The 17,344-nt window shown below is 43.5% G+C and overlaps 1 protein-coding gene across 1 annotated transcript; it reads right to left on the bottom strand.

Annotated features, from left to right (window-relative positions):
- Nucleotides 1-7,336: 7,336 nt before the first annotated feature.
- LOC142255836 (olfactory receptor 8B8-like) lies at nt 7,337-10,186 on the bottom strand. Its single transcript, XM_075327283.1, has 2 exons — nt 10,150-10,186; nt 7,337-8,286 (listed from the first exon to the last, which is right to left on the bottom strand). The coding sequence occupies exons 1-2, from the start codon at nt 10,184-10,186 to the stop codon at nt 7,337-7,339; spliced, it is 987 nt and encodes a 328-aa protein (XP_075183398.1).
- Between the last annotated feature and the right edge of the window lie 7,158 nt (nt 10,187-17,344).

Here is a 17,344-nt window from a genome sequence, read left to right as displayed (position 1 = left end):
TGGAAGAACCGGTCAACATTTCAGAAGAATTACCTGTCGCAGTAGAACCAGAGAACCCTGCTATTGGTGAACCTGCCAGTCCTATGGTAAGACTAAGACAACATTCACGCATACCAATATTGCGTAGATCCTCATGCAGACTAGTAGATAGTGCACGCATAACACCAGCACTAGGTACCAGTACACTGCACCGACGAGTTGTGACACAGACATTACGTAGGTCTAACCGTAGCAACTTTGGTCAGCCCCCGTCCCGTTATATAGAAGAATATTAAATAGAAAGTGTAGTAGTTAGTAAAATGTAAAAATATTTTATTTATTTGTTTATTGCAACTAAGTAAATCCATAACCGTCAAGCGTGTTGAGCCTGCAGGACTTTTTGCATGAACTTTTGCATCTTCTTGAACTTTTATGGACCAATGGACCACAGAACTGGTAGTGGTCAAAAACGTTCTTATATATACCATACTCACATTTTGCAGCGGAAGGACTGCATTTTTCTGTTTTATTGGTTTTTGTAATTTTAATTTTTTTAAGACTTTGTACTACTCTTTATTGTTGCTAATGTTTTATAAGTTTGTGTTTCCAGTCCAGGAGTACTGAATTTAACTAAGGGGGAATGTGGCACCCCAGGGTTCAGTTGCCACAAATATAGCTGTACCTGGGCAGGGAAGGATCTCCACATCAGGTAATCCCACATACAACATTTCCACTCCAAGCCTGGAGGGGGAGCTCTACAAGTCGAGTTCAGGTGAGGTCCCCTTTAAAGCCAGGTTTGGAGGCGGAGTCAGAGAGTTGACAGTTGGAGAAAAGGAGACTGTGCGAGCAGAGAGTGAGGGGAGACATCAAAATGGAGAGGGCAGTGCTTAGCCCGCACAAGTAACTGTGTGACCGCCTGAGGGATCAAGAGTGAGGCAAAAGAGGAGTGACCGGGGAGGTGGAGCCAGACCGGTTCATCCCCAAGGAACAGCGCTGATTATCGGACACCGGCGTCCGAGATTGTGAGGGATCTAATCTGCCCAGCAATAAAGACCGGGGGCCAGGGAGACTGCAGATCTCCTGGCTGCAGCAGCACCTGAAGGCAAAGCCGCTACACAGAGTTTAGGGATCGCAGTGAGTACAGCAGTGCCCCTTAGAGAAGCTCCCGCCGCCTGCCATACAGGTGAAGACAGTGAGAGAGGGACAAGGTATAGCTACAGGCAGCCTAGTACCAAGGAGAAACATAGCACAGCAGTGAGGCCACACAACTGACCTGGTGCAGAGATCCTGAACTGTTCCCAGATCACCAAAAACTGTAACATCAGAAACTGAACCCCTTTTTAACACCTGCAAGTAAAATCTGGTCAGAGTTAATGAATTGGTGTGATGCACTTTATTTCTTCATCTGAAGAGCCATAGGCTGCTGCACTAAAGTGACAGTTGAAAAGGCTGTGAAGAAAAACCGCCATATCTGTGTACTACTAAAACTGCCCTGGGGACCCCGCTTCACCTACGGGAAGCGTAAACAACTGGCTGCCTAACCATCATCCCAGAGGTCTGACCTGCAGCCCCAGTAACCATACTGGAATCGTAGGTGGCGTCACGAAATACTTTTATTTATTTATTTTCTTTATTATTTTTTTTATTTATTTTATTTTATTTTATTTTTTTTATTATTTATTGACTTTCAGCGACCACCAGGGCCACGGAACCGGGCACAGGCCCCCGTGACATAATCCCATTAACCAACACCCGGAACCGAGTACCCCACGGCCCTGGGGCGGGTCACATGCCAGGATGGGGAAAACATGCATGCCAGGATGGGGAAAACATGCATGCCAGGATGGGGAAATATGCATGCCAGGATGGAGGAAACATGCATGCCAGGATGGGGAAACATGCATGCCAGGATGGAGGAAACATGCATGCCAGGATGGGGAAAACATGCATGCCAGAATGGGGAACAATGCATGCCAGGATGGAGGAAAAATGCATGCCAGGATGGGGAACAATGCATGCCAGGATGGAGGAAACATGCATGCCAGGATGGGGAAACATGCATGCCAGGATGGGGAACAATGCATGCCAGGATGGAGGAAACATGCATGCCAGGATGGAGGAAACATGCATGCCAGGATGGGGAAAACATGCATGCCAGGATGGGGAAAACATGCATGCCAGGATGGGGAAAACATACATGCCAGGATGGGGAAACATACATGCCAGGATGGGGAAACATGCATGCCAGGATGGAAGAAACATGCATGCTAGGATGGAGGAAACATGCATGCCAGGATGGGGAAAACATACATGCTAGGATGGGGAAACATGCATGCCAGGATGGAGGAAACATGCATGCCAGGATGGAGGAAACATGCATGCCAGGATGGGGAAAACATACATGCTAGGATGGAGGAAACATTCATGCCAGGATGGGGAAAACATACATGCCAGGATGGGGAAACATGCATGCCAGGATGGAGGAAACATGCATGCCAGGATGGAGGAAACATGCATGCCAGGATGGGGAAAACATGCATGCCAGGATGGGGAAAACATGCATGCCAGGATGGGGAAAACATACATGCCAGGATGGGGAAACATGCATGCCAGGATGAGGAAAACATGTATGTCAGGATGGGGAAAACATGCATGCCAGGATGGGGAAAACATACATGCCAGGATGGGGAAACATGCATGCCAGGATGGAGGAAACATGCATGCCAGGATGGAGGAAACATGCCTCAATAGGGTACATTTACCAGGAAGGCGAACATTTACCAGGAAGGGGTACATGCTAGGAAGGGGGACATTTACCTGCATGGGGTAAATTAACCAGGATTGGGAACATTTACCAGGATGGAGGACATTTACCAGGAATGGGGTACATGCCGGGATGGGGGAACATTTACAAGGATGGGCAATATGTCAGGATGGGGTACATTTACCAGCATGGGGGAACATGCCAGAATAAGGTACATTTACCAGGATGGAGGACATTTACCAGGATGAGGTATATTTACCAGGATGGGGCCATGATGGGGACAAATATACCTGAATGTAGGAAATATAAATCAGGATGGGGGACATGTTTAGCAGGAAGTGGCCAGGAAGGGGGACAGAACTACACAATGAAGGGGGAGGGGAGCAACTCGTACGTCTTTATGGGATTTCAAGATGTTCAGACTTTGAAATGTAGATCTGATTGCATTCCAGGCTAAAATCTCTGTCTAATATGCTGCAATTTTTTCCAGAAAGATCAATCCAACTGCTGTGTCTGGAAAGGGCAGGGGCTCAGCTTCAATGTGTGGTAACCATGAGCGTGATGCCCCCTGCTGAAGAGAAGAGAAGACGGCAAAGGTAAGGTTACAATCAATTATTTACATAATAGGATTGGTTGGCACTTTGGAAAAAAAAATTGGATTTAGGGCTACAGTTTGGGCACTCGGCCTGTAAAAGGTTCGCCATGACTGCCCTAGGTATTAAAAGGGCTTGGAGACCGCATTGAGGGGCGCAGTCTTCACATACACATTAGAGAGCCACATTGCGGTAACACCCAGTTGTTTTGGAAGTGGTAGGTAGGGTTAGGTGTGCAGTGCCAAGATTTGTACCTCGGCATGTCAGGGTCAGGCATCGTGCTTCCCTCCTACCGTCCAGTACTGCTTGAGCAGCCTAGTGGAGTTCACTGGGCTGCGATGCCGACTGTTCTGGGTGTTCCCCCTATGCACACGGAGAGTGTACCCCAGGACCCCTATGGTGTTAACAGGGGTGTTCCTGGTTTGGGTGTGTGGAACCTGTAAGGTTAACAGGGTTCACAATAGTCCTTGTCCAAGTAACGTCTAACTTGGTTCAGGCTCGTATTATTTCGGAGCCATCCAGCTCTGTTTTGTCTGTCTGACCTGAAGGTTGCCAGCAGCTCCTTTATCATCTTGGAGCACGGTGGACCCCGACTGGAGATTGGGATATTCACCACCTTTATCCTAATCCGCCAGACCCCCTGTAGCACTAAGACTGCACCAGGGTCTGGCTGGCATGGCAGAAATACAACAGCTATGTCAGTACATACAGCAGCTTGAGACCAGAGTTAGGTCTCTGGAGCAGTCTGCTCTCGCTGCTGATATGGCTGATGTGGTGGCTCAAGCGGCCGCAATGGTGACTGCAACAAAACCAACTTCACCTCTCCTTCACCACACACTGCCCAATAAGTTTTCTGGGGACAGCAAGGCAAGTAGGAGATTCGTGAACCAGTGCTCAATCCATCTGGAGCTGCTGGCTGCACAGTTCCCTACTGAGAGGTCAAAGGTGGGGTTTACTATCTCCTTGCTCACAGAGAGCTCTGGAGTGGGCTACACCATTGTGGGAGAGGAACAACCTCGTAGTTCAGGATTCCGCTGAGTTCTTGGAGTCCATGCGGCAAGTGTTCCTGGGGCCTCAGGTCCCTCACGACTCGGCCCTACAGCTGCTGACTTTGGAGCAGGTGTGTACCTCCTCGAGTCAGTATGCTGTGAGGTTTAGGACACTTGCTGCAGAACTAGGGTGGCCAGATAAGACCCTCATTCCGCTTTTTTGGAAGGAGTTGGCCTTACACGTCAAGAACGTGTTAGCGTCTCACGAGGCACCAACCTCCCTTGAGGGCGTAATGACACTGGTTACCTGCATTGACTTGCAAAACTCCGAACGTCAGCTGGAGCGCAGGTCAGAGGGTCATTCAGCTACTGTGGTGGTCTCTCCTTCTGCACCTCCCTTAGAGGATGTCCCTGTCACTATGGACATCTTTAGGGTTGGTGCTGCTAGGTCATCGAGTCGCAAGGGTACTTCCTGTTTCGCTTGTGGGCAGTTCGGTCATTATGCCAACTGTTGTCCAAAGCGTCGGGCTAAGTGACCGCGATCGGGGACCATAGCTGGTGACAGACTGGACCAGACATCATCCATTAATAATAATAATAATAATAATAATCTTTATTTCTATAGCGCCAACATATTCCGCAGCGCTTTACAATTCAGGAGGCTCATATACATATCATACATAAACATATACAAACAAGTAACAATTATAGAAGATACAATATTTAAAGGGAAAAAAGGCAACGCTGCTCATGAAAGCTTACAATCTACAATGAGATGGGGGGAAGGGCATGGTATAAGTGCTTATTTACAATAACAATCCAGCCATCTCAAGGAAATGGGGGATAGATAATGGCTTCCTGGACCAATAGGCCAGAGCCTTGAGATGCATTTGGGTGCCATGGAGTTTGACCTGGGGTTATGTTCTGAGAAGTTGTAGAGGGATTAGGTGAAATTAGTTTGGCTAGGGAGTGTGATAGGCCGCCCTAAAAAGATGCGTTTTTATTGAGCGTCTGAAGCTGAGTAAGTTGTGATTTGTCCTAACTTCTTGGGGTAGAGCATTCCAGAGGTTTGGTGCAGCTCGGAAGAAGTCTTGGATTCGGGAGTGGGAGGTTCGAATTAGGGTGACGTTTCATGTGTCCATATCCTTTAAGGGGTCAACCTGGTCCACAAGTGCTCGTGTGGACACAGGGCCTGGGGATAACTTTATCTCCTCTTTTTCTCAGCGGCATGCCATCCCACTGGTGCAAATGCCAAGGCAAGTGAGAGTCTGAGTGGTGGATGGGTCCTTTTTACCTAAGGTAATTCACCACCGGACGGTGCCTATTACCCTTGCCATGTCATCTGGGCATAGGGAGACCATTTCTTTTCTGGTTCTCCCTAAGGGTGCAGATGATACTCTGCTGGGCATGCCTTGGCTGAAATGACATTCCCCACATATCGAGTGGTCGTCAGAAAGAGATTGTGCGGTGGAGCGTGTTTTGTGGCTCCCACTGCATAGCTCTATCTCCTGCCCGTCGCACAGTGGTACCTGTGACGACTGCAAACCATACGAGTGGGGGGGCACTAGAGGGGGGGCTACTGTTACAAATCGGCATTGTCGTAGCTGCAAGCCGCCTGCTGCAGTTCCTGCTACGCTCAGGCGCCGGCCGCTATTTTTGGCTGTGCCTCCGGTCGTCCAGCTGGCTGCTTCTTCTTTCACGTCTAAGTGTGAAGAAGCGGCTAGGGCGCATGCGCGTGCCGATTTTCCACAGCCAGAGTCAATGTCCAGTATTTCGCCTAGTAAGCATGCTCAGCCTGATAGTGCCATACCTGAGGCAAAGTCCTCAGTTCAGGCTACTGAGCATGCTCCCACACTTTGTGCGAAAAGCCTCTTTGCTCAGGTACTTGGACTCTGTTCTTTGTCCAAGTCCTGTGTTGTATCTACTGAGCATGCTCAGGCACATCTGAGACAAAATCTGTGGTTCAGGCTACTGAGCATGCTCAGGCACCTCCCTGGGCATGACTGTGAGGTGGCAGGCCCTGATAGGTTGGATAGCATCAGGTGTCCTGTTGATATGGTCACTCCAGACTGGCTCGCAGAGGCTCACCCCTATAACCTGGCACCCCACCATTGGTCATCAGATGATGACTGGTAGGGTGTTTGGGGCGGTGCTACCATTGTGTCATTAATGACATGGTGGTTCTGCATAGGCTGTTGGTGACGTCACTGATGATGTGGCACTCCGCTATTGACCCTGGAGGTGCCATTGTGGCTCACCCTGAGTTTGGGGTAGACCCAAGGTAGTAAAAGGGCTTGGAGACCGCATGGAGGGGCGCAGTCTTCACATACACATTAGAGAGCCATATTGCGGTAACACCCAGTTGTTCTGGAAGTCGAAGGTATTGTTAGGTGTCCAGTGCCTGTCACGCCGAGATTTGTACCTCGGCATGTCAGGGTCAGGCATCGTGCTTCCTTCCTACCGTCCAGTACTGCTTGAGCAGCCTAGTGGAGTTAATTGGGCTGCGATGCCGACTGTCCTTGGTGTTCCCCCTACGCACACGGACAGTGTACCCCAGGACTCCTGTGATGTTAACAGGGGTGTTCCTGGTTTGGATGTGTGGACCCTGTGAGGTTAATAGGGTTCACAATACAGTAGTCCTGGTCCAAGTGATGCACTTGGATCAGGCTCATATTATTTCGGAGCCACCCAGCTCTGCATTGTCCGCCTGACCTTTGGGCTGCCAGCAGCTCCTTTACCAACTTGGAGCACGGTAGACCCCGACTGGCGATTGGGATATTCACCACCTTTATCCTAATCTGCCAGTCCCCCCGTAACAGACGCTTTACTGTATTTTTTGTCTTAACCCTTTTCAGCAAAAAAGGCAACAGCACGATACTGTAAATAGCACATGGTAGATGGGGGACCTTCCTATAGGAACTGCCTGGAAGTTCACCTCCAACTACGACTAAATAATGACTTTTTACTGGTGGCATGTGTTAGGGTCACATGCAATATATGAACTTCAAGTCTTATGTCTTTCTTGCTTTTCGATTTTCAAACACTAGTAATTGCTTTTTTAGAGCTGTCTTCACCTCTTTATTTCTCAAGCAATATATAACGGGGTTCACCAATGGAGGCAGCACGCTGTTGATAATGGATGAAACTCGGCCAACTGTAAAAGATTCTCTAGACTTTGGACCATTGTAGCTGAAAATACCTGTTATGTAAAAAACTGTGATGACAATGAGGTGGGAGGAACACGTGGAGAAAACCTTCTGTCTTCCCTCTGAAGAGTGGATTTTCAATATGGTAGAAATTATGTGGGCATAGGAGATCATCACAACTAAAAATGTGGTTACTCCAAGCACCACTGTGTCTACTTGTATGAATGTCTGACTACTGTATATGTCACTACAAGCAGCTTCCAACATCGGAAGCACATCACAGAGAAAATTGTTGATATGACGAGGTCCACAAAATGTTAGGTTCAAAGTCATAAATGTGTGAAACATGGAATTTATGAAACCCATCAAGAAACATCCTGCAACAACGTAGGAGCAGAACCTTTTGTTCATAAGTAGAATATAGTGGAGTGGGTTACATATGGCTATATATCGGTCATAGGCCATGGCGGCCAGAAGAAGACATTCAGTACCTCCAGCACAGATAAAGAAATAAAGCTGGATAAAGCACCAGCTGAAGGTTATTTTCCTATTCCCTGTTACAGCATTTACCAACATAGCTGGAAGGGTGACCGTAGAGTAACACACATCCAGGATGGACAAGCAACACAAGAAAAAGTACATTGGAGTCTGGAGATGGCTGTCTATCTGGATGATACTAAATACAGACAAATTAGCTATAAGAACCATGATGTATGTCATAGTGATTAAAAATGAACAGATAATTGGTCTCTCGGAGAATCCCAGTAGGATAAAGTCATCTGAAGAAGTATTGTTTTCAGATCCCATTAAAAAGTCTATGGAAACAAGATCACAGTGTTAATCTGATGGGCCATAGGGTTAAAATTTTGGATATTACAATATTATAGAAATGGGAGGCCAACTAAAGTAACATGTCACTGGCTAGGATGAGGGACTCAGTAGTAGTGAGGACACCATGGTTAAAAATACAATATGTCCCACCAATTGTCTTTATAAATGAACAAAAATTATTTCAAAGGTGAATTCCACTCAAAGCACCTCTTTACATGTCATATGAATGAAAATTTCCACCTTCATGAAGGGACATTCAGCTTTCTCCAAGGCACCTAATGACTATTAGTGCAGCTTAGATACAGTTGGGTCCATATATATTTGGACACGGATACAAATTTGTTTTTTTTTACCTGTTTACTAAAACATATTTAAGTTATTGATATATATAATTGACATGGACATAAAGTCTTTCATTTGAGAGTATTCACATTAAAATTTGATGAAGGGTTTAGGAGTCTCAGCTCCTTTACATGTGCCACCCTGGTTTTAAAGGGCTCAAAAGTAACTGGACATTTGACTCCCTGGCCGTTTTATAGGCCGGGAGGGGCAATTAATGTATTATTTCATTATCAATTAAGCACATAAAAGGATTAGAGTTGATATGAGGTGTGGTGCTTGCATTTTGAAGTTTTTGCTATGAAGTAAACATGTAGTCAAAAAAGCTTTCCATGCAGGTGAAACAAGCCATCTTTCCTCTGCGAAAACAGAAAAAATATCTGAGAAATTACTACAATATTAGGACTGGCTAAATCTAAAGTTTGGTACATCATGAGAAAGAAAGAAAGAAAGAAAGAAAGAAAGCAAGCACTGGTGACCTCAACAATTCAAGAAGACTTGGACCCCCACGAAAGATAACAGTAGTGGATGATCGCAGAATAATTACCATAGTGAAGAGAAAGCCCTTCACAACATCCAACCAAGAGACCAACACTCTCCAGAATATAGGTGTATCAACATCCAATAAATATACCATAAAAAGAAGACTGCATGAAAGAAAATACAGAGGGTTTACTGCACAGTGCAAGCCACTCATAAGCCTCAAGAATAATAAGGCTAGATTGGACTTTGCTAAAAAAAGTATCTTAAAAATCAGCACAGTTCTAGAAGAACATTCTTTGGAGAGATGATACCAATATCAACCTCTACCAGAATGATAGAAAGAAAAAAATATGGAGAAAGCATGGTACAGTTCATGATCCAAAGCATACACATCATCTGTAACACATGGCGGAGGCTTTGTGGTGGCTTGGGCATGCGTGGCTGGCAGTGGCACTGGATCACTAGTGTTTATTGATGATGTGACACAGGACAGAAGCAGCCAGATGATTTGGGGGTTTTCAGAGACATACTGTGTACTCAAATCCAGCAAAATCCAGCCAAACGGATTGGTCGGTGTTTCATAATACAGATGGACAATGACCCAAAACATAAAGCCAAAACAACCCAGGAGTTTATTAAAGCAAAGAAGTTGAATGTTCTTGAATGGCCGAGTCAGTTACCTGATCTCAACCCAATAGAGCCGCATTTCACTTGTTAAAGACTAAACTTCAGACAGAAAGGCCCACAAACAAACAGCAAGTGAAAACCCCTGCAGTAAAGGCCGGCAGAGTATTAAAAAGGAGGAAACACAGCGACTGATGATGTCCATGAGTTCAGGCAGCCATTGCCAACAAAGGGTTTTCAACCAAGTATTAGAAATTAACATTTTATTTCCAAATATTTAATTTGACCAATTACTTTTGAGCCCCTGAAATGATGGGATTGTGTTTAAAAAATACTTTGGTTCCTCACATTTTTATGCAGTCATTTTGTCCAACCCACTGAATTACAGCTGAAAGTCTGACCTTCAACTGCATCTGAATTGTTTTGTTCAAGATCCATTATGGTAATGTACAGAACAAAAATGTGAAAAATGTTGTTTCTGTCCAAAGATACATGAACCCAACTCCTATTTTAATACATATACTGTAATATATACCATACATACCTAATTAATCTCTTATGTGCAAGACTGACTGGTTATTTTGGGCACGGAGGCGTTGCAGCACTGGGATCTTGGGTTTTAGATCACACCAAGGATGACATCTGCAAAGAGCTCATGCTTGTTTGAGTTTTTCCACCCTCCAAAGACATACCGATGGGGGATTTAGTTTGTGAGCCCCGACATGGACAGTGATGATAATGTCTATAAAGCGCTGTGGAATATATTATCACTATATAAGTAAACACAATTGCTAAATTCCACTCTTACATAGTATCTGCAGTGAGTTTCACTTCCTTATAACATTTCCAGCTAACATTCTTCAATGGGCAATGTCTTGCTACTGGAGAAGTTGGTCAGTCATATGATAAACACCTTTTAATACATGATCATTTACATTCCTACACCAAAGAACTAATGACATGGGACCTACCGTATTTAGTAACTCTAATGGGGTAGAAAATAAATAAAACAATATTCTCCCTGCCCTAGACTTTATCTCAGCCCTGAATTAAAGGTGGGTACCTGACCTGGTAGCAGTCATAAGACTGGCAACGATAAGCATGGCCCAAATAGAGCTGTAGCTGTATTAGTAGTAAATAATTAATGTAGTAGTAAATGGATCTTTACTGATGAAAATTGTCACCAGATCAAGTACAGTAATTTCTAATCAGAGGAATAGGTTATGGTGTAATATCTTAATCCTTAGGAAGTGCCTGCAGGAGCCTCTGATCAGCATTGTGTTTCGTAAGCCTCATAGTTCTTAGGGAGCCATATAAAATATCAGAGAGCAACCTGGGGATATAGCATTGAGGAGATCTTCAGGGACGTTCAAGACTTGGAAATTAGAAAATTAATTGCATTTGTTTTATTTGAAAGAATTTAATTTGAACAACATAATAGAAAGCAAAGAAAAGAAGGCAAATTTTACATAATTTCACACCAAACCCAAAGTGAAACAATCTGAAGTGTGTAAACACTTTTGGCCATGACTGTATATGTATTTCGGTACCGTCACTGCCAAGCTCTGCAATAACCAAAGTCAAATTAGTTGCCACCACCAATTGTTTATAGGCCGTTATTAAAATATACAACATAATGAATACATAAACTCCAGTATTTCTATAAAAGTTATAGATGTAAGGTACTTAGCTAGTGTTTTTTGATCAAAGAGCACACAGACCATCCAACCATGTCAAGGTACCTTTAATCATCTGAATGCGGAGTGAAACGGAGATCAGGCATAGCTCAGAATTTAAAAATGTATTGCATTTCATATATCTTATTTTTTTTTACAACCATGTAAAATAAAACGGATAAAGAGAAATGCTAGAATTGTAGAGACAAGGATTGGTGCAATTCTTTTATGGAGGTAAGCACCTCTATTGAAGTATGGTACAATCCTAGAGCAAACTGTGTCTTCCAGACTGAACAGTGATTATAATTCAGAATCAGAATTTGTTAGATAACAGTAACTCTAACATACCTCCCCTTGGTGACTTCTGATGTGGACTTGTCATTGGGATGAGGCATGGGTCTCACAAATTATGGGATCCCAGATCTTCAGGATAGCTGCCTCCCTGGAGGTCCAAGGTGGAATATATTAATGCCATAATTTCTATTATGATTTTAAATTTCCATTGATAGAAAATATGGCATATACTGTACAAACCCATCTATCTGGCTAATAAATAATTTGGGGCTGATGAGACATGGAAAAACATGCATTTTGTTCATCTCGGGGTCACAATGTCAAAAACATGTCTCCCATAAGTGTAGGACGTACGCCTGTCACAAAAAAAACCAATATTTATAACCGGAATCCGGTGCCACCCTGTCTGCTGTCAGTATTTTGAAGAGAGGAATAGTTGTCCACATGTTTGAAAATTGTCACCTAACAGTCTCTGTGTCACTCTCCATCAGATTATAGACCTCAATTACCTGTTCACAGCAGGAGGTCATAACTGAACAGGAGTCAGATGTAATTTATAGTGTAAGCTCATTTTCTTTACAAGTTATGATGAAGCCTAGGTTCACCAAGCCTTACCGAACAAACACTACATTTGCCGAACTGTTCATCGAACCTTTTCAAATCTCATTGGATTCAATAGGAGGCCAAACCTAGGGCAGAGAAAACGCTTTTAGGGGTGTCGAAAAAGCTTCCAAAACAGCAAATAAATGTTTTACAGTGCAGCCCCACTGTTTTGGCATAGCCATTAACTTTTTAGACTATTGACATAAAAAATATAGAGGTGAATGAGAGACAGGTGTACGGCTGGTGCTCCCATAACCCTGCCAGTACAGACAAGACACAACTTGGAGACCCACCTTGGAGTCTTGACATATGAAAACCTTTTGGGCAGACAGCAGGACAGTAGCATCAATTGCCGACCCCCTATTTCTACATAGTGTGTTTGCACAGCAGGGAAGTATGGTCCATGCAACACACAGGATGTGGTCTGGCATTTTATGAATTTTAAAATATTTTTTCACTAATAAAACTTGAATTTTATTCATGTGGAATCCTCCTTTTTCCATACCGCAGTCCAGCGGTGTCGGATGGTTATCCAGTCTTCATTAACCACCCTGGGTGCTCCATTACTGCAGTAACATGCAATGTTTTTTGTATTTTTACCTAGAAATGTGGTTGATAGTATATTTTGAGCAGGTAATGAAAACTGCCAAGACCTTTTTACCTAGTTCACCACCAAATTTACAAAAGGCAGTACTAACTAACAATACCTAGACATGTGGTTGACTACGTTATTTTGAACAGGCAATGAAAACTGCCAAGACCTTTTTAGCTATTTGACCAGCAAATTTACAGCAGGCTAACTAACAATATCTAGAAATGTGTTTCATTGCCTAAATTGGAGCAGGCAGTAATACATAGCAATACCTAGAAATGTGTTACACTGCCTAATTTGGAGCAGGCAGTAATATGTAGCAATACCTAGAAATGTGTTTCACTGCCTAATTTAAAGCAAGCAGTAATTCGCAGCAATACTTAGAAATGTGTTTCACTGCCTAATTTAAAGCAAGCAGTAATTCGCAGTAATACCTAGAAATGTGTTTCATTGCCTAATTTTTCGCAAGCAGTAATATGTAGCAATACCTAGAAATGTGTTTCATTGGCTAATTTGGAGCAGGTAGTAATACTTAGCAATACCTAGAAATGTGTTTCTCTGGCTAATTTGAAGCAGGCAGTAGAAGCAGGCAGTAATATGTGGTGAAACACTATTTAGATTGTTCACTGGCAACTGTTTAACAGGCACTGACAAGTAGTAATCCCTATTTCTTTCATGGACTGCCGATTTGTGGCACACATTTTTCCCTACACTGCACGTCCCTATTCTACACTATCGCTCTCCTATCTATCTCAGTTACCTATGATCAGAGCCGCTACTAGGAATTTCAGGGCCCCATACTGGCAAAATTTTTGGGCCCCCTTGGGACTCCGCCCAGCCTCCACCCCAGCTCCGCCTCCACCCCTCAAATTTCCTACAGTCTCACTCCAACTCTTGCTGAAACATGTAAGTATGATATACATATATACACAGACAGATCATATACACACAGACAGTATACACACAGACAGACGGTATAGACACAGACAGACTGTATACACAGACAGGCTGTATACACAGACAGACTGTATACAGACAGACAGACTGTATACAACACAGACTGTATACAGACAGACAGACAGACTGTATACAGACAGACAGACAGACTGTATACAGACAGACAGACAGATAGTATACACAGACAGACAGAATGCAAAGAAGAGGGGAGCCAGCACTGCTCATGAATGGTATGCAACAATGAAAAAATAAAGTGTAAAATTCACAAATTCATTCCTAAAATAACAATTCAATGAGATTTTTTGCAAATTATTGATCAACGATTTGAGCCCCCCTGCTCCGTCACGGCAAATCTCTATAGGGGGGTCCCTACACTATGTTATAAATTCATATCGTACCATAAGGTCTCATAATGACTTGAACAGGACCATATAAGAACACCATTTACCCGGGGAATGTCAGAACCGCTCCCATGCTGCAAGGACTGACAACTGCGAATAAAATTGAATTGTTACAGTAGGAATGAATTTGTGAATTTTACACTTTTTATTTTTTCATTGTTGCATGCCATTCATGAGCAGTGCTGGCTCCCCTCTTCTTTGGTGGTTGACCGCCACCTTGCTGTGCACGCCCAGTGTGGTTTGAAAATTCCTTCTGTTGCCATCAAAATTCATGTTGGTGCCACCACCCCCTGGTCCATAGGCATCATTATTTAAGCACCACCTGCCTGAGGCTGTTCCGCCCTTCATCCATGCTTGCTGGTCTGGCACTGTGAGGGCCAGTTCTGACATTGTGCTGGTGTGTGTGGTTCTGCCACACATACTGGCACCTGGGCTGCCTTTATTCGCAGTTGTCAGTATGTATTGTCATGTATTCATGAGCTCATGTATTCATGAGCAGTGCTGGCTCCCCTCTTCTTTACAGACAGACAGAATGTATACACAGACAGACTGTATACACAGACAGACACACTGTATACACAGACAGAATGTATACAGACAGACAGACTAACTGTATACACAGACAGACTGTACACAGACAGACTGTATACAGACAGACAGTATACACAGACAGACACACTGTATACACAGACAGAATGTAGACAGACAGACTGTATACAGACAGACTGTATACACAGACTGTATACAGACAGACAAACTGTATACACAGACAGACTGTATACAGACAGACTGTATACACAGACAGACAGACTGTATACACAGACAGACTGTACACAGACAGACTGTATACAGACAGACAGTATACACAGACAGACACACTGTATACACAGACAGAATGTATACAGACAGACAGACTAACTGTATACACAGACAGACTGTATACAGACAGACAGTATACACAGACAGACACACTGTATACACAGACAGAATGTAGACAGACAGACTGTATACAGACAGACTGTATACACAGACTGTATACAGACAGACAAACTGTATACACAGACAGACTGTATACAGACAGACTGTATACACAGACAGACTGTATACACAGACAGACTGTACACAGACAGACTGTATACAGACAGACAGTATACACAGACAGACACACTGTATACACAGACAGAATGTAGACAGACAGACTGTATACAGACAGACTGTATACACAGACTGTATACAGACAGACAAACTGTATACACAGACAGACTGTATACAGACAGACTGTATACACAGACAGACAGACTGTATACACAGACAGACTGTACACAGACAGACTGTATACAGACAGACAGTATACACAGACAGACACACTGTATACACAGACAGAATGTATACAGACAGACAGACTATCTGTATACACAGACAGACTGTACACAGACAGACTGTATACAGACAGACAGTATACACAGACAGACACACTGTATACACAGACAGAATGTAGACAGACAGACTGTATACAGACAGACTGTATACACAGACTGTATACAGACAGACAAACTGTATACACAGACAGACTGTATACAGACAGACTGTATACACAGACAGACAGACTGTATACACAGACAGACTGTATACACAGACAGACTGTACACAGACAGACTGTATACAGACAGACAGTATACACAGACAGACTATACACAGACGGACAAACTGTATACAGACAGATAGACTGTATACAGACAGACTGTATACAAAGACAGACAGACTGTATACACAGACAGACTGTATGCAGAAGACAGACTGTAATCGACAGACTGTACACAAAGACAGACAGACTGTATACAGACAGACAGACTGTATAAACAGACAGACAGACTGTATAGACAGACAGTATATAAAGACAGACTGTATACACAGACAGACTGTATACACAGACTATACACAGAGACAGACTGTATACACAGACAGGCTGTATACACAGACAGACTGTATACACAGACAGACAGACTGTATACACAGACAGACACACTGTATACACAGACAGAATGTATATAGACAGACAGACTGTATACAGACAGACTGTATACACAGACTGTATACAGACAGACAAACTGTATACACAGACAGACTATATACACAGACAGACAGACTGTATACACAGACAGACTGTGTACACAGACTATACACAGAGACAGACTGTATACACAGACAGGCTGTATACACAGACAGACTGTATACACAGACAGACAGACTGTATACACAGACAGACACACTGTATACACAGACAGAATGTATATAGACAGACTGTATACAGACAGACTGTATACACAGACTGTATACAGACAGACAAACTGTATACACAGACAGACAATATATACAGACAGACAGACTGTATACACAGACAGACTGTACACAGACTGTATACAGACAGACAGTATACACAAACAGACAGACTGTATACAGACAGACAAACTATATACACAGACAGACTGTATACACAGACAGACAGACTGTATACACAGACGGACAGACTGTATACAGACAGACAGACTGTATACAGACAGACTGTATACAAAGACAGACAGACTGTATACACAGACAGACAGACTGTATGCAGAAGACAGACTGTAAACAGACAGACTGTACACAAAGACAGACAGACTGTATACAGACAGACTGTATAAACAGACAGACTGTATAGACAGACAGTATATAAAGACAGACTGTATACACAGACAGATAGTATACACAGACAGACAGAATGTATACACAGACAGACTGTATACACAGACAGACTGTATACACAGACTATACACAGAGACAGACTGTATACACAGACAGGCTGTATACACAGACAGACTGTATACAGACAGACTGTATACACAGACAGACAGACTGTATACAGACAGACTGTATACACAGACAGACTGTATACAGACAGATAGTATACACAGACAGACAGAATGTATACACAGACAGGCTGTATACACAGACAGACTGTATACACAGACAGACTGTATACTAAGAGACAGACAGACTGTATACACAGACAGACACACTGTATACACAGACAGAA

This window comes from Anomaloglossus baeobatrachus, chromosome 11 (assembly GCF_048569485.1).
Source record: "Anomaloglossus baeobatrachus isolate aAnoBae1 chromosome 11, aAnoBae1.hap1, whole genome shotgun sequence".
NCBI lineage: Eukaryota > Metazoa > Chordata > Amphibia > Anura > Aromobatidae > Anomaloglossus > Anomaloglossus baeobatrachus.
This window is presented reverse-complemented; position numbering and strand designations above follow the sequence as displayed.